General features: G+C 37.0%; 1 protein-coding gene across 6 annotated transcripts in view; it reads left to right on the top strand.

The window, feature by feature from the left end:
* The window catches only part of PTPN3 (protein tyrosine phosphatase non-receptor type 3), a 152,820-nt gene that overhangs the window by 115,480 nt on the left and 10,473 nt on the right, over positions 1–26,867 (top strand). For 5 of the 6 annotated variants that reach the window (XM_061449070.1, XM_061449072.1, XM_061449073.1 and 2 more), the window contains 10 exons: positions 7,445–7,468; positions 9,411–9,606; positions 10,561–10,638; positions 11,678–11,734; positions 16,599–16,755; positions 18,385–18,551; positions 19,480–19,570; positions 19,832–19,893; positions 20,736–20,882; positions 25,161–25,289. In XM_061449070.1, the coding sequence (XP_061305054.1) occupies positions 7,445–7,468; positions 9,411–9,606; positions 10,561–10,638; positions 11,678–11,734; positions 16,599–16,755; positions 18,385–18,551; positions 19,480–19,570; positions 19,832–19,893; positions 20,736–20,882; positions 25,161–25,289 (1,108 nt within the window). The remainder of the gene's footprint in view (positions 1–7,444; positions 7,469–9,410; positions 9,607–10,560; positions 10,639–11,677; positions 11,735–16,598; positions 16,756–18,384; positions 18,552–19,479; positions 19,571–19,831; positions 19,894–20,735; positions 20,883–25,160; positions 25,290–26,867) is intronic. The other variant, XM_061449071.1, reaches the window with a different exon arrangement.

Below are 26,867 nucleotides of genomic sequence, written 5' to 3' on the forward strand. Positions count from 1 at the left end.
TGCCTATCTAAGCCAGTTATCTCAAATCACAGCTGCACACAAAGCCTGTCATCAAAGACTGTGCTGAAGAGGACTTCAAGAAGACTTTTGTTTAGGCCAGGGCTCCCTAGCCTTTGTGAAGAAAGCGTCCCCTGTCAGTTCGTTCTCCTCTTTTTTTGCCCTGCTGCTGGGCATCTCATCTGACTGCTACTGCCACTGAAAAAAAATAACACTAACACAGTTATGGAGCCCACACTGAGCCTTCTGATGTCTGGTAGGTTGTTTTCTATGTTACACCACATTCTGCTGTGGCTGTGCCTCACCAGTTCAGAATAGGTAATCCAGTCTGTCTTCTGACTATGTGTTGTACTCTGTCACTGTATTTATCCTGTGTCAACATGCGTATAGTCATGATCCTACTATTATTTTGGTTTTTTTTTTTAATGATTTCAAGAATAATATTAAGATAAAACATAATTAGTAAGTGCTTTTTTGACAACTGTTTTTCAATTAAAACTGGTTTTCCCTAGTCTTGACTTCTGATTCCCTGAAGAGGCTTTCCTTGAGAAATTTGCCTTTCCTCCATTGAAGCACTGCTGCTACTGACTTACTAAATTTCTTCTTTTAAACAAAGTAGAAAATTTCTCTCCATTCTGTGATGTTACATATCTTCAGATGTCCTTAAACACTGAGGTGTGCATTAGGGAAGACTTACGAATATGAAGTCTTATAGCTTTCCTTTAAGATAGAAAACAAGTTACATGATAAGGCTTTATTTCTGAAGTATCTGTGGAAAAGCTGCTTTAATTTGTTCAGGGGTTTTCTCAAAGATGTATCATACCAGCAGGCTACCTGGCATCAACTTAACCTGACCATCTGCTATCCTCGTAAGTAGCTTGGATAAAGCTCCTGGAAGAGCTCAAAGTTGCCTTTGAGAAACATTTTTTTCCTTTCAGTATAACAGGTTTAGACCACAGCTGGTTATTGTTAAAGGGAGGCTGGCAGGCTTGTGCCGGCAATTCTTTTAGACTGCAATTTTACTCTTTTTTAGCCTGTTATAGTACCTGATGATTACCACTGTTGCAGTCTGTTGATAAAGGTACCACTACAGTTTCCAACTTTCAAATAAGGAAAGCCTCAGTGGTATAGAGGAAAAAATCGTCGTTACTGATTTGCTTTTCTGTGACACTAATGTAATCTGTATGCTACTGTGTCATTTAAGGGCAAAAGGCTACAGTGAAAATGAAGTAGTCATATTGAAGGCTGACATTTTTTCAAGACCAGGTTGGAAAATTCCAAAACATCTCTAATTTAAGCGCTAACCTTCAAAACTAAGTTGGTGTTGACTGGGGCAATAGACTGATTACATTTTGAGATCATGTACTCTGACATGTTTGATCTTGTATCAGATGTTAGGTTTTGTCTTGAAAGACTGCTCTGTCCATCCCCAGAGCAAGTTCTGATTCATAGTATTGATACCTGCCAAAAAAAAAGTACATAAGTGTAATTTAATGCTTATCACAACCAGAAGTTCATGGGTAGGTTTCTTCACCATTGAAATGTTACAAGAAGAGGGATGGGGGAAGCTTGACAGAAACTAGATACCCTTCATCTTCAGATAAATAAGTGAAAATTTAAAAGACTAAAATGAGTTTTCTTGTTTCATTATGTTCAGGTATCTGTTATCAATTAAAAATCTGTAGATTTAAGTGTTTCAATAATACACATTTTAATCACTTGGTGGACTTAAAATACCAAGGTCGAAGGCTTGCCGTGAAAGCATAAAGACATGTAACCAAGTAATATTTAAGAAGTTTTGAAATTTTACTTTGAACCCCTGTATGGTCCTCTCCTTTTTCTCAAGCGTCTTATGGTGCCTGAGGTGTGATACTGATGTTCACACTTCACAGTGCAATGACAAATGAAAGAGAATGAATGAATGACAAGAAAAACTGAAAGCCACTGTTTTTAATGCTCTTAACCTCAGAGACCCCAAATGCAGGAAGCTGCATGGTTTTCTGCTGGTCACTGTGAAAATGGAAGAATATTGTCCATTCTTTCCTATTCATGGATTTAAGGCTTTAATCTGGTTTGTTGGAAGACCATGCATTGTTGCTAATACCCACATTTGCCCCCTAACTGAATGTTGTATTATTAAAGTAAGCTGGGCTTTCTGTCAGAGAAGAACATGTCAGATGCAAAGGGTTACTGAAACAAACACATTTCCTTGCCGTTCAGGATAACCTTATTCATGTTACCTGTGTGGGACAAATTTCTCCTTTGTATGAGAAACAGAGTTTGCTTTTGACCTTTATACTGTAAGCCATTAAACCTGTAAACTCAGGTTTAATGTCTTGTGCTTTTTGAAATGTTTTTATACTAGAGGTGGAATAGTTTGCGGTGTAAATATAGCTGTTGCTTGCTCTCTTAATGCCTTTCTTCATGTTTTTGAACACACTTTTCTGAGTGGGAGGGGAATGTTAGTAAGGATAAATAAATTTAACTATGTATATAATGTACTAACTTAGGGGAAAAAATAACTGGCTTGTAGGCTTAGAAAAGTACCCTGATAAAGCCGTGTGGAGGGTCTTGCTACCTGAACAGTATTCAGTTTCTCTTGTTTGCTCTGTAATTAAATAAACGAAAGATGTCTGTCTTGTTTTCAACAGCAGACTGCATAGGAACAAGTGTTTTGGTAGTTCTCCAGAGCCGACTCAGTGCCCTAACAGAAAAGATTAGCTGTGAAATTTTCTGTTTAACCAGAAGGATTATTGTAAAACAATATTTCTAAGTGATAAGGTATAGTAGAAGTCAGTAAGAAAAAGTTACTGACAGATGAGGCATTACAGATCTTATATTTAGAGTCATACATTGATTGGTGAGATAAATCTGGCTAGTTATTCATAGATTGGAGCGTATGATGTATGAGGAGAACCAGAAGGCTGGGGGGGATTGAGGAGGAGTTGGTTGCATTGTTGCCTTACTCTGCCAGAAGGGGGTTATGAAAATTGTGGATCCAACTCTTTTTGGAGATGCACAGTAAAAACATGTGGCAATGGACACAAGTTACAGTAAGGGAAACGCTCAAGATACTGTGGGGGTGAAAATCACACTGAGATTAGTTAAGTCCTTATGCATGTTGACAGAAAGATGGAGGTGTTTCCATCCTTGGAGAGCCTGAAAACGCAATGTGACAAGGACCTGAACACCCTCATCTGACTTTGATGTTGGCCCCGGTCTTTGAACAAGAGTTTAGGTGATTTCTCAAGATCCCTCCCAAACTAAATTACTTTGAGTCTACAATTCTGCTTGTTTTAAATGCAATATATTCCTGTATAAGCTTTTCTCTTAAACATGCTTGCAAAGCTACCAACCTCTTTAATTTATACTCTAAAACTATCTTTTGCTAGTGATAAAAGAATAACATGAACAGTCCCAGATTTGGAGGGGGAGGGAAGGAAATGAAATGATGAACTAGTATACAAAAAAGGAAATTCACTTGCACTGTGTTATGAATTTCTGGAAGTACATATATGTTCCTGGTGTAAGTTGATGCATCATGGTGAAGGTATTGCACTGAAAATAGATTTCCTGAACAGATGCTGCATTTGTTCAATTCTTTCAGCTTACTATTTTGATAAACAATAAAGTGTAGCTGCATAGTGAGCTTTGGAAATGTACTATTGGAACACAGAATTATTTTAACTAAAATATGATTCCTTTTGTGAACAAAGCTTTTAATGTGTTAGTGATGGTGAAAGTACCCTTCAGATGTACCCAGCCGCGTCCTACTAACTACTTTCTTGGTAGCAAATTGCAAATAAAAAAACCCCAACAAATTACACTGTTGTTTATCCTTAGATTTTATTATGTACAGATATGATCAATTCCTTGGTATTAGGAAATCTGCTGAATTTCGCAAGAGTCCATTGTACTTGTTTCTGTACTTCAGTCTTTCCCAAAGATGTCCTTATTATACTAGGCAGTGGATCTGATAACTTTTAATTTAATTTCAAATTAGGGCTTTTAAGTTTACTAAGAGTTCTATGAGTTTACTCTGCTCTTCCATTCAAATATACATGAAAATAGTGCATGTCTATATTTTGCTTACATGAAAACTTTTTTTTAAATATCTATCCTTACTGAAATGTGCTCCACTTTATTTCCCAGTTCAACAAACATTTTGCATCCAAAAAGTAAGCCTCAAAGTTGAATTGCAAATGTGTAATATGTCAAATTTCAAGCAAGCCAAGCAGTTGCAGAGTATCAGACTACGTGAAACTTCTGTGGAAAGTCAGTAAACTGGAATGTGGTCAATAGAGGCAATGCAGAGTAGCTGAAAGTATCCTTTTATGAGTGATGGCAGCAGCTTACAAATGTGAATGTTTGAAATTCATAGAAAAATCACTGAAAAATTTATGTATACCATGAAGTCCTCAAGTTTTTCTGTAATGGTACTCTTAAGAATGCAGCACAAAGTACCTACATTGCCTTCTTACACAGTCACTCTGTTCATAGAAATGCTGAATATCCTGTATATATATTTCTCCAAAAGGCAGCAAAAAAGCGTTGCTGCAAGTATCTTCCACTTATTTGGCTTTTGAATAATAATCCCACTTCTAATAGTCAGCACTCAGAAAAGATGTGATAATGGAAGTGCTGGTACATTCCGTCTCCCCAACCCTGCAGGTGTTACAATAAAGAAGCTTTAGGAACTTCAAGAACAGCACAAGGGCAAAACCTACAGATGTTTCCTTCAGTTGTTTGTAAAGGTGGAGTTTTGCTACAGTGCTATTGTTTCAGTTGTCCCTTTTCTCTCGGGGCTTTACTCTGTTGTAGTTTATCATCCTCAGTTCTCAGAATAGTAGATTCCCTGATAGGGCACAGCAAAATAGGGAAGAGGGGTCTTTCCTTAAGACCTTTCCTTTCTGTCCTCCTGACAGAAGAGAAAAGAGACTTTTACGGGCAAAGAGTTTTCTTATCAATATCATCATCGTAGCAATCCACAGTGAGCGAAAGGTTAAAATGGCAGTATTTTAGATATATTAAGGAATAAGGAAGAGAAATTACCTCCAGTTTTAAACTGTGTGCTTGTTAGCTACGCCAATGGAAAGCTTAATCTCCTTGCAAGGAAGAGCTCTCTTTCTCGATGAAAAAGTTGAATGGCTGGTCTGGTGAGTGTTGTCTTTTATTAACTTAAAATACGATCCTTGTAGTATGGTGTGCAATGAAGAAGATAGGTTAGAAAAATGTGAAATAATGTATAGCCAGAAAAGATCATTTAGTTATTCATGTTTGAGGTGCTTTATCTTATAGGTGAGTAATTAAATGCTAGAAATACTATTTTACTAATTGCAGAGCAAAATTCTGCAGGTGTAGCAGGCTGAGGTACTAAGGACTTTAGGAAGACACAGCTGTATTGTCCCTGATGAATTCTTTTAGGCTTTGAATGGGGTTATTTTTTAGGTCAAATTTTTGGTTACCTTTGTCCACTTAAAAAAGTTACAGAATGATTCAGTAACTCTTTCAGAATTAAAGTGCAGTAATTCAACAGATAAGCCTTTGGCAAATATTACTTAGAATTTATATCCTACATTAAAGTCTCCAAGTGTATTACTAAGACGATGAAAAATTCTCTGTGTATTTACACATAGTATATGAGTGGAATCCCAGGTCGGTTAGTTTTCCTGTCTCCAATTATCACACTCTATTGGGAAGAAAGATGGGAGATATATAAAAATAAAAAATAAAATTTAAAATAGGACATTACATTGATTTGAATCACAATTCTATGTGTGTAAATTTTGGGTGAAGGCTTTTGAAAGTGCTAACTTATGGCAACTTGAATTCTACACAGATTTTGGTAATAGAGGTGTAGCTATGCCAAACATAGAAATGATGTACAGTTTCATTGTTCTTTGCCTCACAAGGAAATCAATTAGCTTAGACAAAAATAAATTCAATGATTCTTTATTTTTAGCACAACTTCCTAAGGAAATAAGGCTTATGTCATTGCACTGCCCGTCTGCCTCTGCTCCCACATAAGAACCTTTGGACAGTTGCCGTCAAATCTAATATAGGAGTCAAGTTTTCAAAGATGAAAAGTTTTCTACAAGATTAGTGAAAGTCAGTGACTAGGCAGAAAAAAAGCCCACCTTAAACTGATATTCTCCTCTCACTGAGCAATTATGAGTTCAATATCTGTTCCATTTAGTTGTGAGCTGGTCATGCAGCAAGTGAATGTGCATTCCCAAAGGATCTGCTGTGCACTGCTGGCACTGAAGGGATTGCAAACAAGGAGAACCAGAGGTGGTTTTATGAGAGTGGGGTGGATGTCAGTGGAGTCAGAATTGAGGCATGACTGTAGTAGAAAAGGAAGAAATTTAGTGCTTTTAAAAAAAAATGAAAGTACACACAACCCCAACCTCCACAAATTCTTTGGGAATCAAACTTCACCGCTTCTGCCTCTCAAGGAAGAATTTTTTCATATTGCAGAATATATATAAGGAAAACTAATTAGACAGATGCTTCTATTTTTTACTGTAGTCTTGATGAAACAGTGCAAAATTCTTAGTACTGAGGTTGTCTTAGAGACAACCATTGGAAATGTAGCTGTATACTGTGAATTGACAATTCAACAGCTTTACATTCAAACCAAACTACTTCATGTTTGTATTTTTGCGGCATAGTCTTATATCACTTGAGGGTTTTTGGTCACTACTTAAGTAAATTTGGAAAGCTATCCCATCTGCCTTAAACTTACTTTGCTTTGCAAGCGTCATTTTAGTAACTTTTACTTTCAACTTTATGTTAGTATCACAGCTATTGCTTTAATTGATGTAATATAGTTTATCTCCCTGTTTCAGGTGAATTCTGATGAAGTTAGTTGAAAGCCTTCGAAAATGCTATATACTGAAATTTTGATTTTTCTTCTGTTCTAGATTGTCCTCATCTGTGTACCACTTTTGCTTTAGTTATGCTTTGTCTTAAAATTCTCTGTCAACATCATTCGCTCTCATATTGTAAGAAACATCATGCTTCCAAAGCTGCTTGTGCTCATTTCTTGCTACCTATACATAAAGATTTTGCCACATTTGACTTCTTAAAAATACAGTTAATGATGCCTGTCATTGTAATCCACATCTAAGACTTTCTTAAAGGATGTAGTGGGTCCTCCTAAATAATTGCCTCTGTAAACTCCTGCATAATTTAAGTTGTGGTAGCAGATGTTTATTGTCTGTAGTTAGGCTTGTGCCAAAAGTAGAAGAGTGGAAGTGAGTGGTTAGAGCTGCCCTGGGATTTCTGTTGAGTGTTTCATGAATTCTATAATTGTCTGATTTCAGCATAGGAATAAGTATTCTTTAATTTACTGTGAGCACATATTTTGGCATTTATGGAGGCTTTTGTTTAGTTCTTACACATTTATCATTTTTTTGTTTGGTTTTGTTTGTTGGTTTTTTTACAGGTCATCTGAACAAGAATCACCAAAGTGAGTTTTCTTTTAAACTTTCTACTCTGGAATCTCTAGCTTTAGGATATACAGTAAAATGCATAACAAACTGTTTTTTTTTAAAGTAGTGGTCTTGTATGGTTAAAGACACAAAAAAATGTATAAATTAATGAAGTTTGTAAAGATTTGTTAAAAAAAAAAGAAAAAAGTGTTTTGATCAGGATGTGGAAAGTCTTAAGGCCTAATACATCCCTAATCACTGTTAACTAAAAAGTTGGTTTAAAAACTGTTGTAAAAGTTTAGTGATGCAAAAAACCTGATAATTTTATCTGGTAACTCTTTATATAGTGCCAGAAGGCATTAGCTGAAATAATTTATTGTGGTTTTCTAGTATTTTTTTTTTCTGCATTGAAAAATCATTATGATCTGTAATCGCTGGGGTTTTTTTGCCCGGGGAGGGGGGGGGCGCTTGGGATGTATTTATATATACAGTGTTCCTCCTTGCTTAACACTGACCTCACAGGAATCATGAAAAGGCCTGGAAACTATCAGATAAAAACCACAGTTTTGGCAGTGTAATTCCTTTAAGTGTCATTATTCAAAACACTAAGTGAATAAGATCTCCCAAACACTGAAAAAATGTTTTCTGTAATAACTGAAAATTCTGCAAATGCTGCACAAAACACTTCATTGCCAATCCCAAGTACAGGTAGTATGACTGAATGTCAGAAATAATATGACAAGAATACGTTTGCTTGATGGCATCTTTCAGAATGTTTATGCTTATTCCAGTCAGGTTTCCACAAGCCAAGAAATAAGGGTTTTTATTACTAAAGTTTGCTGCAATGTGGGTTCTGTATGTTAAAAGCCTAAGCTACGTTCCTCTGTAGTGTAGCATTACATCTTCATTGACAGCTAGTAGTGGCTGCTGGAAATGGTTCAGAAAAGCTCGTGTACATAGCTAGACTAGTACTAGAGCAGAAATAAATGTTTGAATTTACAGATTTTAATGTCAGGGTTTACTTGCATGTAGTCCTGCTACTTTAACCCTGTGAGAGTTTGATGTTGCTTTTAGGAATAAACTGCAATAAACAGCTAATAGCACATGTACTTCCAAAGATCAAATATGCTTCATTGCAGTGCTGGTTTGTCAATAGCAGTGTAGAGTGTTCTTGCAAAATGATGATGTTATGTCATATAAGTGAAACATCTGTCTGCAGTGGGGTACAGTAGCTAGGACTCAGGATTTGCCATACACAGTGCTGTATGATAGTGGTAGGAAGCTGAATCTGAGCTATACCTGAGCTTTCCCAAGACAGATTTTCACAAACTATGATGTAGTATTTATAAAGATGGACCAGTTTTATGGTATCTGTGAGTTTGGTCCAATTAAAGGAGAGTTCTAGGTGTATTAGACATCTGCATTTCATCCTTTTCATTAGAGGGTACGTAGCTAAATGCATTTTGGAAAGATTCTGGAGCGCCACCAGGCAACTTGGCCAGTTCTAAGATTTGAAGTATTTAATTACTGACTTTAGTTATCCTTGAATTTTAAGGTATTTGAATCACTAGACCAGGTCTGCACCTCCATTTAATTCTGTATCCTTCTACATGCTGTATGTATTAATGTTAGGATTGGCAACTGAAATGCTTTTTGCCTGAGGTTCAGCTCTTTTCATGTTATGATTTCCCACACCACTGCAACAGTGCCTTTCACTGCTAATATCTCAAACATTTTACTAAGAATGTTTTTGTTGCTCTAATTCTGTTTTGTTCATTCTCCTGGATATCCACTGATCAAATGGTAGGCTTAGATCATACTCCAGTCCTGTTACCCTGCACTTAAAGAAGCGATGTTAAGTCTAAGTACAAAGTTGGCTTGCTCTATGAACTGGGCAATATGTTTGTATGGCTTACTATTTAATTTAAAAATCTGGATAACAGTACCTTTGTAATGTTTATTCATCCTTTCTAACTAAAGGAACGTATTGGGAAGCAGTCCAACACAGAGTTCTCTGACCCGTATCTCACCTAAACCCTTGGTTCAATCTCCCAATGGAGTTGGTAACATTTCTGGCTCTTACCCATTGGAAGGGGTGGATAAACAGTTCTTAGAAACATACGACGTTACAAAAAGTAGCTCAATTGAAGATTCCAGTCAGTACTACTGCGATAAGGTATGTTCAACTGAGTGCTTTTAAAGTCAAAGCTAGTACTGAATGTAGCTTTGAACTGTAGATTGAGTGAATATCAGCTAAAGTTATAGTTCAGCATGAGCATATTTTATGCACTAATACGAGTAAATCTCATCTTAGTCAAATTTATCCAACATTGTGTATACAGTATGATAGGCAATTCTGCCAGCTGTATTGGTTTTTATAGTGTCCAGGCTTTCAAAAGCATCTGCAGAGGAAATTCTTAGTGGAATGCGATTCCTTATTTGATTAAATCTTAATTCCTCCAAGGAGAAAGATGAACTAACTGAAGTTACTATATGTCTTGATAGCAGGCATGACTCTGCTTTATCCCAGGCATTTCTTCTTCAGGAGGGCTAAACATCATCCTTTGAATTCTTCACTTCCTTTAAGGCAGCTGCTTGCTGCTAGTGTAATGGTAGTGGATCCTTCCTCCCCTTTCCCCAGCCTTTTCCAGAGGGGGGCTGAACAGCTTCCTAACCTGCCTGTCCAGTGTCTGCTGCCAACTTTTAATCCTTCTAGCTTGTGGATTTCTTGCAGAAGATACCAATGCACTCATTTACAGGAGAAAAATTGGGGAAAACATAGTCTCTTCATAGTCCTTAGAGTAGAATTGATTCAAATGCATTGCATATAACATTTAGTAAATACAACATGTTGAAAATTTTAATAGGCGCTATCAGTTGAAAAAGCTGACAGTAACAGTATTGGAACTGAGTAAGCAGAGCATGTATTTGCTGTTATGTTGCTACTTTTACAATCCAAAAGGTTACAATCATGAGTATATTCTGTAACCTTAGCTGATGCTTATTTTAAACATGAATTTGTCTTCTTGTTCAGTATGTTAAAATTTGGATGTACTATTTTCTAAATTGCTACTATTTCCTTTTAAAAATTAGAAAAGCTTTGGTGGGTTTTTTTTTCTATATATTTCAGAATGACCTAATTGAGGGAGATTTACTTTTGGTGCGTATCATACCAGATGAAGATGGGAAGTTTGGATTTAATCTAAAGGTAAACTAGCAATCTTTTGTTTATTTTTAAAGACTTTTTACTTGCAGTATGCTTTGAATTTATGATTATTTTGTAGAATATACTGCTTTATCCAAAGCAGTGTATTCTGCAGGAATTTCTTATGGACTGAGACTTTATCAAAGTCTAATCCTTAAATGCTAAAGCACATTTACAGAAATACGCCTCTGCTAGTTCTCTGGGTTTTAGTTACATACGGCTATGGCACATTACAACATAAACTGCCTATTTGGCTGCTTAAATATGAACTTGGAAGCCTAATATAAAGCATCAATGTAAAGCCTAATTTAAAGCACCTTCGGAAAATTGGACCTCTGTGTTATAAAAGAAGTTAAATAATTTGTGCTGTCCAATTGAATATATCTATTAAAAATCATGTCGGAAAGGTGCAAATTAGTTTATGAAGAAAATGGAAATTGCTATTTGTAATTGGCTATTGTAAATTTTTCTCACTGAAATATTGTAAAGTTTCTCACTGAAATTCCATTTAAGCAGATGGAGTAATATAAAGTAGCCATAATATCAAAATTGGGGCAGAGTTTGATCTTTTCACCCTGGGCATTTATTGGTGGGGTAGTAATAGAATATGATGTGAAGAGAATAACAGAGTACAGTTGTCTGGAACTTTGATCCTACCTCATGTATTGCAGGTTCATTGTGACATCTAAGAATGCTGTCTGCCTTTTGAGTTTAAGTGTTGAATTAGGTTTTCTTGAAGGGTAGGATTAGTATAAATGCTGCATTTGATCTGTTTATTGCCTATTAAAATATATGGCCAAGCAAAGGCACTGGATCTATTTTAGCCGAAATTGGTGTATTTAAAGACACTGCACCCCACCCCCATGTACTGATGAAAATTCAATCTTAACAGCCCTGCCTATAATAGCAGAGCATAAAGTTTATATATATATATATATATATATATATACACATATATATATAAAAAGCCAATTGCTTGTTTTAAATGCTGTTTATGCTTAATAGTATATTTATGGTTGTTATTTACTTGCCATTCCTCTAGGGTGGTGTAGATCAAAAAATGCCATTAGTGGTATCAAGAATAACTCCAGGATCACCTGTAAGTATATTTTCAAGGCTTTTAATCCCTCCCTTTCTTACTCCCTCTACCACTCCAAGGTCCATACATACAGGAATTTTGGGCACCCATAACCAGTATGAAATAGCAGCTGAGCTGTTCTCTTTGTAAATGGATTTGACCAGTGGTTTCCCGAACCACAGATTAAAAGATCTGGAATTGTTAGCCAAACAGGATGCCGATACAAAAATTGTTTGTTTCCCTCTGTCATCTCAAAAAGTGCATCTTAAACTGGAAAATGTATGATGAGGGGCAAGAGTGATGCCTGAAGATATGGAATAGTGTTCATTAAAGCAGCAGGTAGTCTGAGGCCCTGCAGCCTCAGAAAGGAGAACTAGTTTAAGGGGACTGTAGTAAGGATCTGTAAGATTAGGAGCACTGTGATTGAGGAATTCTGGCAGAACAACTGCAGGCTATCAAATTAAGTTAGCAAAGTCAGGTTCTTCATGCTTAGTCAAGTAGTTCTTCATGCATAAGACAGTAGACCCGTAAAACTCCTTGACAAAGGATGCTGCAGTTAAAATAATTTTGTGGGTGATCAAGAGAGGACAAATACTTGGGGGAAAAATCTGCTGACAGTTACTGAATAGCCAAATTGCAATAGGCTGAGGAAATCCTTAGGGCTAAAAATATTTATAGGATGGGAGAGTACTTGGCAGGGGAGGAGACAGAGAATATGTTTGCTCTGTTCTTATTTTACCATGCATTTTTGCTTATGAAGATACTTATGGTCTAGATGGGACATTCATCATAATTTTTTCTGTTGAATTGTGAGATAATAATAGTAACAATGTCTTGATAACTTTAAATAATTCCTACATAAATATGTGAGGACGTGTTATTATAATAAATTGTTTTCACTCACCTTCTTCTAAAGCGTATTTCCCAACTCCATAAAATAATTTCAGTGCAAACTTGATAGGAAATATTGCTGACTTAATCCCAGAAATCTGATGTATTCTGCATCTTGTAGACTCTTCTGAAATTTTATAAGCAGTCACAGGACTGATATCTAAATGTCATGATGTAAATCAAGCTAAAAACAGATTGAGAAGTTTTTCGTCACATTTATGATTTGTGGCTTGACTTATGCAGTGCATAGCACTCCTTTGTGAACTACAACAGTTAGAGAATTAAAAAGTAGTAAGAAATTATCATTATAACTTTAATCCACAAAGTGAAAATAAAACAATCCTTAACACATTTAATGGCCAATCTACCAAACTTCTTAAGGTGATTTGAAATGCCAAAGTTAATGTAGAGCAAGTGGGTTCATTCCCCAATGAAAGAATCAAAGATGCCTCTTCAGAGGCAGTGATTTCCTTTGGAAAATTCGGATTATCTTCTGGAAAATGTTGATCTGTGGTTTTTTTTGGTTGTTTTTTTTTTTTTTTCTCTTGGATTAGATAAGGACTGGACTTCTAACTTGCAAACCTCATTTAAGTGTCTCCAGTTAGTAGCATAAGCATAGATACAAGTGACCCATTAGCTCTATATCCTAGTAAGCCACCAATCAAGCAGGTTATCAAAAGTCAGGGAATAAACTGGAAACAGTTATCCAATCCAACATACTCAACAGCAGTGTTATAGAAATCCCCTTGTTACAGCAAGGGGAAAAATAATATACTTATTTTTACAGCATAGCAGTATCAGAAGTGATTCTATTGTTTTTCATAAACTGTATTTCACCTGTTCTTCACTGTTTAATGAAATATAGCTGATACTTGAAAGATCAAGTTAAACAGTCTATGGAATGCATTTTTAAGTTATTTTAGCTAAATTATGCCTTTCCTTCATTGTATTTGCTGCTATTCTAACTTGCTCTAGATTCACTTATTACCTTGTAAATTGTCCTCAGGGATGCTGCTTGCTAACATGATTGGCTAAAATTATTTCTTAGGTTTATATGTCACTTTTTGCCACTTACCTACAAAAAGATCTATATTTTTTGTGGAGGTGGGGAAGCAAACCTATTCATAAAATAAGGCACTATTTTCCCTTTAATATCCTAAAGTTCTTTTAGAAATTCCTCTCTAATACAGCTACAGTCTAATATGCTGGAAAGACTGTAAGACAGAGTAGCCAAAATTGTTGTGGGAGAGCATTATGTGTAAAGAACAAGCATTTATTGCATCGTGTATTTCTTCTCTTTTTAATTAAAGTCTTACCCTGATTTATTTATTTTTTTTCACACAAACAATATTAATGTCCTAAGGTGCTAAAGAAGTCATTGTGGTTTTATTTAATAGAACCTCTCGTTGAAAAATAGTATGTATGCTTCTTGGAGCAATAGCAAGGTGATTAGCATAAAGTGAAACATTGGGTGTGCCGAGAGGACAGGAGGCCTTTGACATAATTAATTGTGTGGAGAAGTGCAGTATCAAAAAAATCTACAAATTATGCTTACATAGAATGAATTAATTCTCCTTTAAGATATATTTTATACAGACAAATAATTCAAGTAAGAGAGCTGAGGCATTAACATGTCTCATGATTAACAAAGTTTCTTTGAGCAAAGATATTGATCTCCTTTTGTAATAAAGAGTAATAGCCAGCAACCAGACAAGAAATCTAAATTATAGACAAATTTAGGAGATCAGAAACCATTCCCCCCTGTTCTTGTTGACTTCTTAATTCTCCTAGACTGACCTGTTATGGTCTTTGTATCACTTATCTTTTCAAATAATTATATTTCAGAGAGAATAATTCCTATCTCAGTAATATTTCAGTGATTAAAGCAGTCATTCACAGTTGCAGTCTTCTGCCTTTTTTAATTGTACAAAATATGATGAGAGAGGTTTTTAGGAGCTGTGAATACGTAGTTAAATCGGTGTTGAAGAACACCATGGCTATTCCTAATTCCCGTTCTTGTTCTGTTTACATTCGTCTTTTATATTAATCATTGGCAGTCTTCCCTATCCTTCATTATTTTCATGCCTTTTATCTCTGGAAAATGTTGGGAGAAACTATTCCTTTTTTAAAAGTTTTTAAGCGGCTTTTCTGCTTGGGATTTATTTCCTTTCGCATGCGTACATCTTTCTTTTCTCTCTCTTCTCCTTTACGTGCTTTATGGCAGTCATACATGTCTTGAATTTTCTTTCCTTTTACTTTATTCTCTGACACAAATGGCTCCCAATTTATTTTCTTCCTCATATTCTTGCCTCTTTGGGGTTTCTTTTACCCTTCATTTTTCTTATTTTTTTTTTTTTATCACTTTTACATTTCTTCCTTCTTTTTTTACTTTTTAGTACAGTACAATGCTGATAATCTTGCTTTAGGAGCCATAAGTGCAAGGCATAACCAGGATCGGGTCTAATTAGAACATCTTGTTCACATTTGAGGAGTTGGTGATGGTTTCTTGATAGGGCTAATAACATTAGGTAAATAAAGTCCAGGTTAACAGTGCTGGACTTAAGGAAATATAGGAAAACAACTATGAATGCAGAGTAATGATAAAGGTCTATGTCTCATTCATGTAACAAATCAAATTGAATGTATATATATATATCACTTTTGTGTAGCCAGGTGCTTCGTAGACAAAATAAAAATTAGGATAGCAATGAAAATAAAGTTATTACACTACTTGCCGCTCAAGGGTTGTAGAATCCAAAGCATTCATATTACAGAATTACACCAGGTTGGAAGAGACCTGGAGGTCATCACGTCCAAGCCCCTCTACACAAGGGTCACCTGGAGCCAGTTGATCAGGACCATGTCCAGGTGGCTTTTGAATACTCCAAGACTCCATGATGTCTCTGGACAATGTCTCTTCTTCAGTGCTCGGTCACTCTCACAGTAAAACAAGTGTTTCCTGACATTCACATGGAGCTTCCTGTGTTTCAGTTTGTGCCCATTGCCTCTTAACCTGTCACTGGGCACCGCTGAAGAGAGCCTAGCTCCATCTCTGCACTTTCCCCTCAGTTATTTATATACATCGACAAGATGTCCCTGAGGCTTCTCTGTGTTAAAACGCTCCCAGCTCTCTTAGCCTTTACTCATACAAAAGATGCTATAATCCCTTCATACTATCATTGTGTTCTGGCCATAGCTTGTATTGCTTTGTGTTGGACTTGGAGCTAAGCAAGTAGTGCGGCAGACTAAAGTCAAACAAAACCTACAGTTCAGCAGTTAAATATAAGTTGCTGTATCCAAGACAAGACATAATGTAAGTTTTCATTTGAGATGAAAATTCTTTTGCTATCTGCAGCACAGATAGCAAAAGAATTTGTCCCAAATACAGGGTACCTTAACATCGTACTTATCTGTATCTTCTTTTTAAAACTTTCAGTGAAGAAGAATGTTCTCTATTTGTAGATAGACTTTTATATCCTCCAAATAAGAATCTGATAAATAAAAAAATTATGAAATGTGTATGGATTTCTTTAAATTTTTAAAAATGCATGCCTGGGGATATACCATGTTACTGAAATTATATTAATCAAAATCATGTTTGGACCTCTCAGTATTCACTGCATAAAAACTGTTGTGTTATGTGCCTGTAACACTTTTTCCAGAAATTCCTTTGCAAATGGCTATAACCAGTGGTTGCTGAGACTTGATGTCTGAAACGTAGATCTTTAGGAGCAATCTGGTAGTGGCTGTTTGATAAACACAAAGTCCTTTTATGGCTATCAGTATGCCATTTGACCTCTTTCTCATCTTCATTGAGAGACTTTGAAGCAAGGACAGCTTTAGATCTGAATCCTTTGATATAATTTCTGACACAGAAGATGAAACTTTGTCAGGAGAACTCTAAAGACTGCTTACATGATGAACTTAATACCCTGATTCTTGATTACATGACTGGATGTGATGACATTAATGTGTTTCTTTGGTCTTGAAACAGGCTGATAAATGCATTCCAAAACTGAATGAAGGTGATCAGATAGTATTAATTAATGGCCGAGATATCTCAGAGCACACGCATGACCAGGTGGTCATGTTCATAAAAGCCAGCAGAGAATCTCACACAAGAGAGCTTGCACTTTTGGTCAGGAGGAAAGGTAACTGGGCTTATTTTATTCACTTTTAATGTTTGAGACTGTCGCTCTTATGCTTGGTGGTATAACCTCTTCTGTTTACATATATGTGTTCTTATGAAACAAAGAATCTATCAAATCAGAATTTCTTCTTATTTTTTAAATCTAAGAAAAAATCTATGACAACAGTCACTTGCAAAAGTTTTGGGTTTGTTTTGGGTTTTTTTGCAAACATAGTATAATTTCACAAATCCACAGCTGAATGTTTTCAAGTACCTGCAGGCTGTTCCCCAGCACAATTATACAATGAAGCAAGTCAAATAAGCTTCCCCCCCACCATGCTTATAATAGACATTTTGTGATAATATGTAATAATAACTTGAACTCTGCTGGCTACTAACAGGAGACAATCTCTTAAACATGCAGGATCTTAAGCCTGCATATTTAAAATATGGGTAACCCCTCCAGCTTGATTTTGCTTGCTCCATATTTAAACACATGTGGATCCCAAGAGCTTTCAGATGATGTGAAACTTCTAGTTTATTGTTTACTTTCTTTAAGAAAAGCACACAATTATGGAAGGGTTTTGCACAGAGTTTCTGATTGCATTAAGGTTTAAAAATCTGACAGGATTATGCATCATTGGGAAACAGGAGGGAATGAAAGTGCCTAAATTATATGTATTTCTGTACCATTTTCTTTTATTTAATTTTTTCCTGTGTTTCTAGGAAGACAGATGGCCTCTTGGTCTTGTTTTCCCTGAACAGTCCTGATCCTATTATTGTAGGCCTTTCCACTGGCTTTATGCAGTGTTAGGCTTCCCTTAACTTTTCTAGTCCTCTTTCTACGAGCAGATAAGAATTGTCTGCTCTTAGCTAAAGATAACCTGTGGCCTCAGGCCAGTCAGTTGTATAGATATGTGTATGAACAGCTCCCCATTTTGTGAAGTTTGGCAGGTATGAAACATTCAGATCATTGCGGAGAATAACCACAGCTGGTGGATACTTTTGATAATATAATAGCTTTCATAAAGACAGAACTGTTGTGTAAATTAATTAATTAATATTTGCCATGTTCTTGAACATGCTAGCAAGGAAAGTCATAGAAAACTGACTAATTCTAGTTTTTTTAATTTATTAATTCGTTCAATATTTATTAGCATAAGAAATTGCAAAAGGTAATTCAGTTGCTTCTCTACATGGCAGGGGAGTACAATGTAAGTATGTTTGTGTTCATTCTGCTGTTGTAGATCCAAACTTATGTAAGCTTCTCATTAATTATGCTCTAAACTTTTTTAGGTGAAACTCATCTGATTTTTACTATGGTGAATGTTGTGATTCATTTAGGCTATCCAGAAATTTGTTCTGTAAGACAGGATTGCAGCAAAAAATCTCTGTGCTTGGAGTCAAGTTCTTTGACTTCACAGATAGGCATCTTGAGGAGTTTCGTTTTCTGAAAGGTCACAAGGACATTCTCCTTTAAGTAGTTATGACAATAATGTAGTACTTAAAGGCAGTTAAATGTGCTGCTGTTCTTGCTTTCCTGAGGCTCTCTTTGCATATCTTGCAGTTCTTGCAAGCCGGGGAATTTCAATATGTGTTGCAAACACATTAATGCTGTATGTAACTGATTTTAATTTTCAATATATCACAGTAGTTAAACAGTTTGTGGAGCCTAAATCAGAAGACGAAGCTGATTGCCACAATCTCCCAGAATCTCTGCTTCCTATCTGTTCCGAATATGGTGGTGATACATTGGAGGACTCTATGGAGCAGCTAAAAAGAGGGCTAGAAAGTGGGACTGTTCTTATTCAGTTTGAGGTAGGTAATACTCAATTCTCAAATGCCATTAATATAGACGAATAGCTGTGACCAGCAAGTAATGTAAAGGCTTAATTAATTGGAAATGTTATTGCTGCTGTTCAGTCTTATCTCAAGAGAGTAAGAATGTGGTTTGCCTATCAGTTTGAGCCTTCACTACTTAGAATAGGGACGAATGAGTTATTAGTTTTGCATAAATATCATCTGCTGAGAAAAATGTTTTAATTAAAATGTTTCTTGTTCAGGTATCCAAAGCTCACTAAATAATTTTTTCTTAGTTATTTTATTGGATAGAATAGTGGGGTTTTGCCAGAGGTCAGTCAGTCTTGAACTTACTTTCTTTTTCCATGCTACTTAGTGGCATTTCTAAATATCCTTTATACCTTAAGTTAGGGTTTCAAGTTCTTGTGTGGCCTGATTTCATGGAATAAAGGGAGCAACTTTGACCATTCCTCACCTCTTCTCTTAGAGGTTCATATGAAAGTGTTGGAATGTTAACTTACATTTGGAGAACATTGTATTGTCCAGTTCTGTGGTGTTCCTCCTTGGCAACCTAAGCACTGATGGTTACTTCTTGGGCAGATTACTTTATAGGTGTGATTCCCCAGTATGTAAGATGAGACTTTGAAGAGCTGCTCTACAGACCGATGAGCTAACAAGGTGTTAGCAAGGAATGTTATAGAAAACTGACTAATAAAATGTTTTTATTAAATCATTTCTTTCAGTGTTAGTTTAAGAAATTCCAAAAGGTAACTCAGCTGCTACTCTAATAGCAAATTCTCTTAGGTAAATTTTGCAGATGGTTAGGAAAAAATATTAGAGAAAATAACTTAAGATATTTTTCCACTTTCTGTATTTTCAGTTTAATCTATTTAGTGTGTACCATCATATCCCTCAAAATCCTACCATTTTTCAATCTGTTTTGCAGCAACTTTATAGAAAGAAGCCAGGTTTGGCTGTTACATGTGCAAAAGTACCTCAGAATATGGACAAGAATAGATATAAAGATGTTCTACCTTGTAAGTATAAAGTACAGTTTCTGCCTGTTTTGCTTTATCCTCTAAATGATAGCTTATAAAACAGTTGTATGGAATTCTTCATTAAAAAATTCAATATATGATCAAAGTCATATCATTGTTCACTTTTTTTTCTAAAAGGTAATTATTTTGGTTTATATTCTGCTGTTTGTGTGTCAGCCATTCCTCAGTTTTTTTGACTAAATAAAAGGGAAGCATGGCTCTTAATTATCCCCTCCTTCACCCCCCTTCTTCTTTTGGCAGATGATGCCACAAGGATAATTTTGCAAGGAGATGAAGATTACATTAACGCGAATTATGTGAATGTAAGTCGTACAGAGACCTGCATTTGCTCTCTTTCTATATTATAGTAGCAGGCTAAATTCAGCCTTTCTAAGGAATAAGGGTTTTCTGGGGATTTATAAACGTAAAAGATGTGAAGATTCATAATGCAAAGATTAAGTGTCTCTTGGGAAACAGGTGACCATCCTGATACACAGTAGATGCAAGCATATGGTTTACACTGTGATATGTGCAGTCTCTTTAACCAGTAAAAATTGTTTTACCTTTCCATATACTGCAAATGCTGAGGTTGTCTCCTATAGCTTAAAACTAAGCCTTTTCCCCCTCTAGAAACACTTATGGCCTATCTGCTATACCCTGAAGGGTCCTGAAGATAAACCAGAACTCTGTTTGCCCTTATCATGTGTGTTGACTGTGAGACAGGGAGAAGAGGGAAAAATATATATAATGTTTGTGTCAGATGCTTAAGTTAAACATTTAAATCACAGAATCAGCTATTAATGTGTCTAGAATCAGGCAATAAACAGCTTTTGCTAATGTATCTTTGGTATACCTTGCTATTTTTCCTTACTAAATATTAAAGAAAATTTAAAAAGCCTTGCAATTTCAAGTTTTCAAATACGTTTTCATTCTTAGCCATTTCTTCTAGTTCAGCTTGAGGGACTATAGAATCTTTAGTATATATGTAGTTTAGATAAATATTTAAAGGTTTTTCACGTAACCAGTTGTGATCTTGATTGTCTTATTACTCAGCTTGCCACCTTAATCTTCCCTCAGAACCTTCTATTTGAATGCAATGTGAAATTAAAACACTATTGCAGTAGTGAGAACAAAATTTACATAGGATATTTCTTTCCCTTTATAGATGGAAATTCCTTCTGTGGGCATTGTGAACAGGTACATTGCTACTCAGGGGCCTCTTCCACACACATGTGCACACTTCTGGCAAGTAGTCTGGGATCACAAGTTGTCACTGATCATCATGTTAACAACTCTCACTGAACGAGGACGGGTAAGTGTTCAGGTTCTTTGTATGCTGAACAAATGTATAAAGAAATGTGCCTTTAAAATTTTTTCCCATTGTTATGATCACATAACCCTAAAAAAGGCCAGCTTATTCTGTTGAATTATTTCTCTGAAGTCCGAGCTTTCCAAGTTATTTATTCTGCAACTTTCTTTTTTGTTCTGCTGCTTTGAAAAGAAACTAGCTGTCTGATAAACAGAAGTCACTGCACTGATTTCTTTTTGCTAATCAGCCAGGTACTACATTTTATCCCCTGAGAACTGGGCTCCTCCATGTGGCAGTTGCTCTCTTGATGGTTCAGCAGATGTTTGGAAGCATGGAGCAGGTTGAGCAAAACTTGCAAACCTGGCTTCAAGCAAGAGTCTAACACTACAGTGTTTACTAGTTTCAGCATGCTGGTGATCAGAATTTAACTTTAAATTTATATATATCATATATATAGAATCATAGAATCATAGAATACTTAGGGTTGGAAAGGACCTTAAGATCATCTAGTTCCAACCCCCCTGCCATGGGCAGGGACACCTTATGCTAAATCATATCACCCAAGGCCTCGTCCAACCTGGTCTTGAACACTGCCAGGGATGGAGCATTCACAACCTCCCTGGGCAACCTATTCCAGTGCCTCACCACCCTAACAGGAAAGAATTTCCTTCTTATATCCAATCTAAACTTCCCCTGTTTAAGTTTTAACCCATTACCCCTTGTCCTATCACTACAGTCTCTAATGAAGAGTCCCTCTCCAGCATCCCTATAGGCCCCCTTCAGATACTGGAAGGCTGCTATGAGGTCTCCACGCAGCCTTCTCTTCTCCAGGCTGAACAGCCCCAACTTTCTCAGCCTGTCTTCATACAGGAGGTGCTCCAGTCCCCTGATCATCCTCGTGGCCCTTCTCTGGGCTTGTTCCAACAGTTCCATATTTTTTTTATGTTGAGGACACCAGAACTGCACACAATACTCCAGGTGAGGTCTCACAAGAGCAGAGTAGAGGGGCAGGATCACCTCCTTCGACCTGCTGGTCACGCTCCTTTTGATGCAGCCCAGGATACGCTTGGCTTTCTGGGCTACAAGTGCACACTGAAGCTGGCTCATGTTCATTTTCTCATCGATCAGCACCCCCCAAGTCCTTCTCCACAGGGCTGCTCTGAATCTCTTCTCTGCCCAACCTGTAGCTGTGCCTGGGATTGCTCCGACCCACGTGTAGGACCTTGCACTTGGCATGGTTAAACTTCATGAGGTTGGCATCAACCCACCTCACAAGCATGTCGAGGTCCCTCTGGATGGCATTCCTTCCCTCCAGCGTATCAACCGAACCACACAGCTTGGTGTCATCGGCAAACTTGCTGAGGGCGCACTCAATCCCACTGTCCATGTCAGCAACAAAGATGTTAAACAAGACCGGTCCCAACACCGATCCCTGAGGGACACCACTCGTTACTGGTCTCCAGCCGGACATTGAGCCATTGACCACATCTCTTTGCGTGCGGCCATCCAGCCAGTTCTTTATCCACCGAGTGGTCCATCCATCAAATTGATGTCTCTCCAATTTAGAGACAAGGATGTCATGTGGGACAGTGTCAAACACTTTACACAAGTCCAGGTAGAAGACATCGACTGTTCTGCCCCTGTCCATCAGTTCCATAGCCCCATCATAGAAGGCCACCAAATTGGTCAGGCAGGATTTCCCCTTAGTGAAGCCATGCTGGCTGTCACCAAGCACCTTGTTGATTTTCATGTGCCTTAGCATGGCTTCCAGGAGAATCTGCTCCAAGATTTTGCCAGGCACAGAGGTGAGACTGACTGGTCTATAATTCCCTGGGTCATCCAATTTCCCCTTCTTGAAAATGGGGGTTATATTTCCCTTTTTCCAGTCATCGGGAACTTCACCTGACTGCCATGATTTCTCAAATATGATGGCCAGCGGCTTCACAACTTCATTCACCAGCTCCTTCAGGACCCATGGATGGATCTCATCAGGACCCATGGACTTGTGCACATTCAGATTTTTAAGATGGTCTCGAACCAGATCCTCTCCTACATTAGGCCCAAGGTCTTCATTCTCACAGTCCCTGCATCTGCCTTCCAAGACTTGGGTGGTTTTGTCAGAGCCTTTGCCAGTGAAGACAGAACCTCAGCCTTCTCCAAATCCTGTGTAGCCAGTTCTCCCGAGAGCTTCCTGAGGGGGCCTACATTCTCCCTAGTCTGTTTTTTATTTGCTATGTACTTGTAGAATCCCTTCCTGTTATCTTTAATACCTCTAGCTAAGTTGAATTCTAACTGGGCCTTAGAATTCTAACTGGGCCTTATATCATAGGTTCTTTCCTAGAATTGCCTGAAAATTCCTTTAAATCTGTTAAATAAATACTAACAATCCATGAATTTCAGAATAATATAGAATGGTTTGGGTTTGAAGGGACCTTAAAGATCACCTGTTTCCAGCCCCCCTGCCGTGGGCAGAGGCAACTTCTACTAGACCAGATTGCTCAAACCCCATCCAACCTGGCCTTGAAAATTAAAGCAATATCTGGTGTATTCTGGTGTATTTTGATTTACCCTATGCTTTATAGTTTTAAAGATGAAGCTTTTAGATTATTAATGTACAGAAAATTTTATGTACATATTAATGTACAAAAAAGCATTGGTTCTGACGTTTTAAAGACTGAAAACTGAACAGTTTGGGTTTTTCTGAGGTGGATGATGACTCTTAAATGACTGCACTTTAGTTTTTATCATTATTTTCTATGTAATCTATCCTATGCTATCAAATTTCTGGCACGTCAGTCAAAAGCAATTTGTTTAGAAAGCAAGTAAGTATTTCAGGTCCTAAACAGCATAACAATTGAGAAATAAGTAAGGACAGTTGTGTATTCCTTTTTCTGCTCTTCTCTGTGTAGAATGGGTTATCTCTTAGGGCTTCCACAAATGGAGCCTGCCTTGCTCTTTCCCTCAGCTGTGAGACTGCAGTGTTGGAACAGGGTGGGAAGGACTGGTACACACTGCTTTTCACACTCCAGCATGATCTTGCTTCAAGGTCTAAGACTAATTCAGTTTGAAGAGACTTGTGGAGGTATCACCTGCACTCCTTAATTCAAAGCAGGGGTGGCTCTGAATTTCATGCAGGTTATGCAGTGTCATGTCAGTTAAGGTTTAATTATTTCCATGGATGAAGGTTTCACAGCCTCATAGAGCATCTTGTTTCTGTGCTTGATTACCCTCATGGACATCTAATAAAAATTTCCATTTTTCTATCTTTTATTCAGTTGCCTCTTGTCCTTTCTTTGTTCACTTCCAAGGAAAGTGTGGCTCTGCCTTTACTGTAACCTGCTACTAGGTGGCTGAAGTTAGTTATAAATTTGTCCCCTATACTTTTCTTCTTAAAAGGGAATAAATCCATCTGTTTCTCCTCCTATATTATGCCTGGAGAAGTCATTTTAGCAATTGCAGGTAAGTACCAGACAGAAAGTATCTTGCATCCAATTTACCTGAATTTTTATTATGAATTACTAAAGGAAAGGTTTGTAGAGAATTTAGCCTATTTTGTCATGCTATTTTCCAATTTGGATGTAAACACCTGTTGTGGTTTAAACCCAGCCAGACAACTCATTCGCTCACTCCCCCCCTTCTTGCCCTCCCCCTACTCCCAGAGGAATGGAGAGGAGAATTGAAAAGAATGCAACTCCCACAGGTTGAGATAACAGTCCAGTAACTAAGGTATAACACAAATCACTACTGCTACCATCAATAATAATAATGATAACGGAAATAACAAGGGAAGAGAATACAACACCTCAGCACCAGCCGACCAATAACTCTCCCCACCCTACCAAGCAACGACCCATACATCGTTCAACCGTTCGACCCTGCAGGGAACTAGCCCTTTTGGGTAACTCCCAGTTACATCCTGGGCATTACATGCTATGGTATGGAATACCTCTTTGGTCAGTTTGGGTCAGGTGTCCTGTCTCTGCTTCCTCCCGGCTTCCCCTCCTCCCTGGCAGACCATGAGGCTCAGAAAGTCCTTGATCAGACTAAAGCATCAGTGTTATCTGCTCTGTTCCCAGGCCGAAAGTCAAAACACAGCGCTGCACCAGCTACTAAGAAGGAGAAAAATGACTGCTACTGCTGAACCCAGGACAACACCTCACTGACAAACCAGCATAGATTTTTATACCACTCCTTCAATTCTGTGAACCATAGCATAGGAGAGGAACCTAGAAACAGAAGTGCTTGTATACAGTCTTGACGTATGCTTGTTTTTCATTACAGACCAAATGTCATCAGTACTGGCCTGATCCACCAGATGTAATGGAATACGGCAGCTTTCGTGTCAGATGCCATTCTGAAGATTGTACGATTGCTTATGTTGTTAGAGAAATGGTGATTACAAACGTTGAGGTAAATACCTGTTATCTTTAATTACTCCCAAGGAAGCTGAATGAATACATATATAGATAGGTAGATATAGACCCTGTATCTGTGCATGAACACCTCTGAATGAGAATGTACATGTGTGTATGTACATATACACACATTTTTATAAAAGAAATATGATTTTATTATATGAATCAACATTCATATAATTCATATAATCATCAACAGGATGATTATTTCTTTAGAGCTTCTTTGAAAATATGCTTTTTGAAGTTCTATAATACATTAATACATTATTACAATACCAGTACAGCATAAGCTTTGTAAAGAAGTGCAGTGCTTTTCTGTAATCAGTTTTGCAGTCACTGACTCTTCACAAGTATTCTGATTTTCAATGAGGGATTTATTCAAACTGTGTTCTTTTAAGGATGAAATTTGGGTCACTTGGTTAATGACACATGCAGCTAGAATAGCTAACAAAGAAGTGAAGCATAATAATGTTGTTTTGAGAGAAGATGCCGAATGTCACCAGCTCCTTTTCATTGTCTTCAGTCAGATTTTTAAAAAGAAAAAAAAAACCTTATATACCTCAATTGAAATGTGCTCAATTTATGTAAGGTACTTTTTCCATAGCTGTTAATAGTTTATGCTAATGGAAGGGTTATAAAGCAAAGAGAACATGAAATAGTTCTTGCATATCAGGTTGTGTTGTAAAATCGTATGTTCAGATCACACCTAGACTTCCCACAACCTGTGTATATGAGATTAGGGTTGGTTTTGTTCATAAGTTGTCCTACATTTCTTACACATTTCCCTTTTCATCTCTTCTCCTGAATTCTGTGGCCACAAGTATTTTCTAAGAAGGTTAAGGGTTTGTGCTATCATAAGATACATGCATAAGAAGTCACTGTGTACTGACCGAATACTAATTTACAGTTCCAGTGCTATTCAATCTTTTAAACTTCTGTATGTTTAAGTAAGTAGATTTTACTGTTACTAGAATTGCTGGTAGTAAGAAAAAGGAAATAGCAGTTTTAAAATGTGACATTTAATTGGTGTTCTTACAGCAAGATGACCAATCCTTTAGTCTCATAAATTTTCTATAGAGTCACTTCACAGTGCATCCATATTTTCTTTAACATGATTAAAATTTCCTTTGAAGTCATGAACATCACATGTTTAGAGGTGCATGTACTTAAAAAGTTTTTCAGTTAAGACTGTTTACATTTCCTAGATATAAGAAACGATCCAGTCAGGAAGCAGCATGACTTTTGCTTCTGTTTTTCAGCCAATTAACCTGCAAGTGATAAACTTGAATGTCAGCACAGAAGAAATTAACCTCATTAAAGCAGTACTGCAGTCTGTAGACCAACTTTTAGTCCCTGTTACTTAAATTAGCTGATTGCCAGTTAACTTGGGTAGCTAAGGCTTCATGTAAATACTCGTTTACTCTTTTCAAATACTTGTTCTTTTTCTTCATTAGTATTTATCAAACCATTACATAATTTTGAGTAAATTCACCAGTGACCATATTCAATATGGGTTTGGGTTTTTTTTTCACTTCAGGTGTGTCTATTAGCATGTGATAAGTCAAAATTCTAA

This window comes from Pezoporus flaviventris, unplaced genomic scaffold, assembly GCF_033815535.1.
Source record: "Pezoporus flaviventris isolate CSIRO_AGI_PZ_B2104156 unplaced genomic scaffold, CSIRO_AGI_Pfla_v1 ptg000007l, whole genome shotgun sequence".
Classification (NCBI taxonomy): Eukaryota; Metazoa; Chordata; class Aves; order Psittaciformes; family Psittacidae; genus Pezoporus; species Pezoporus flaviventris.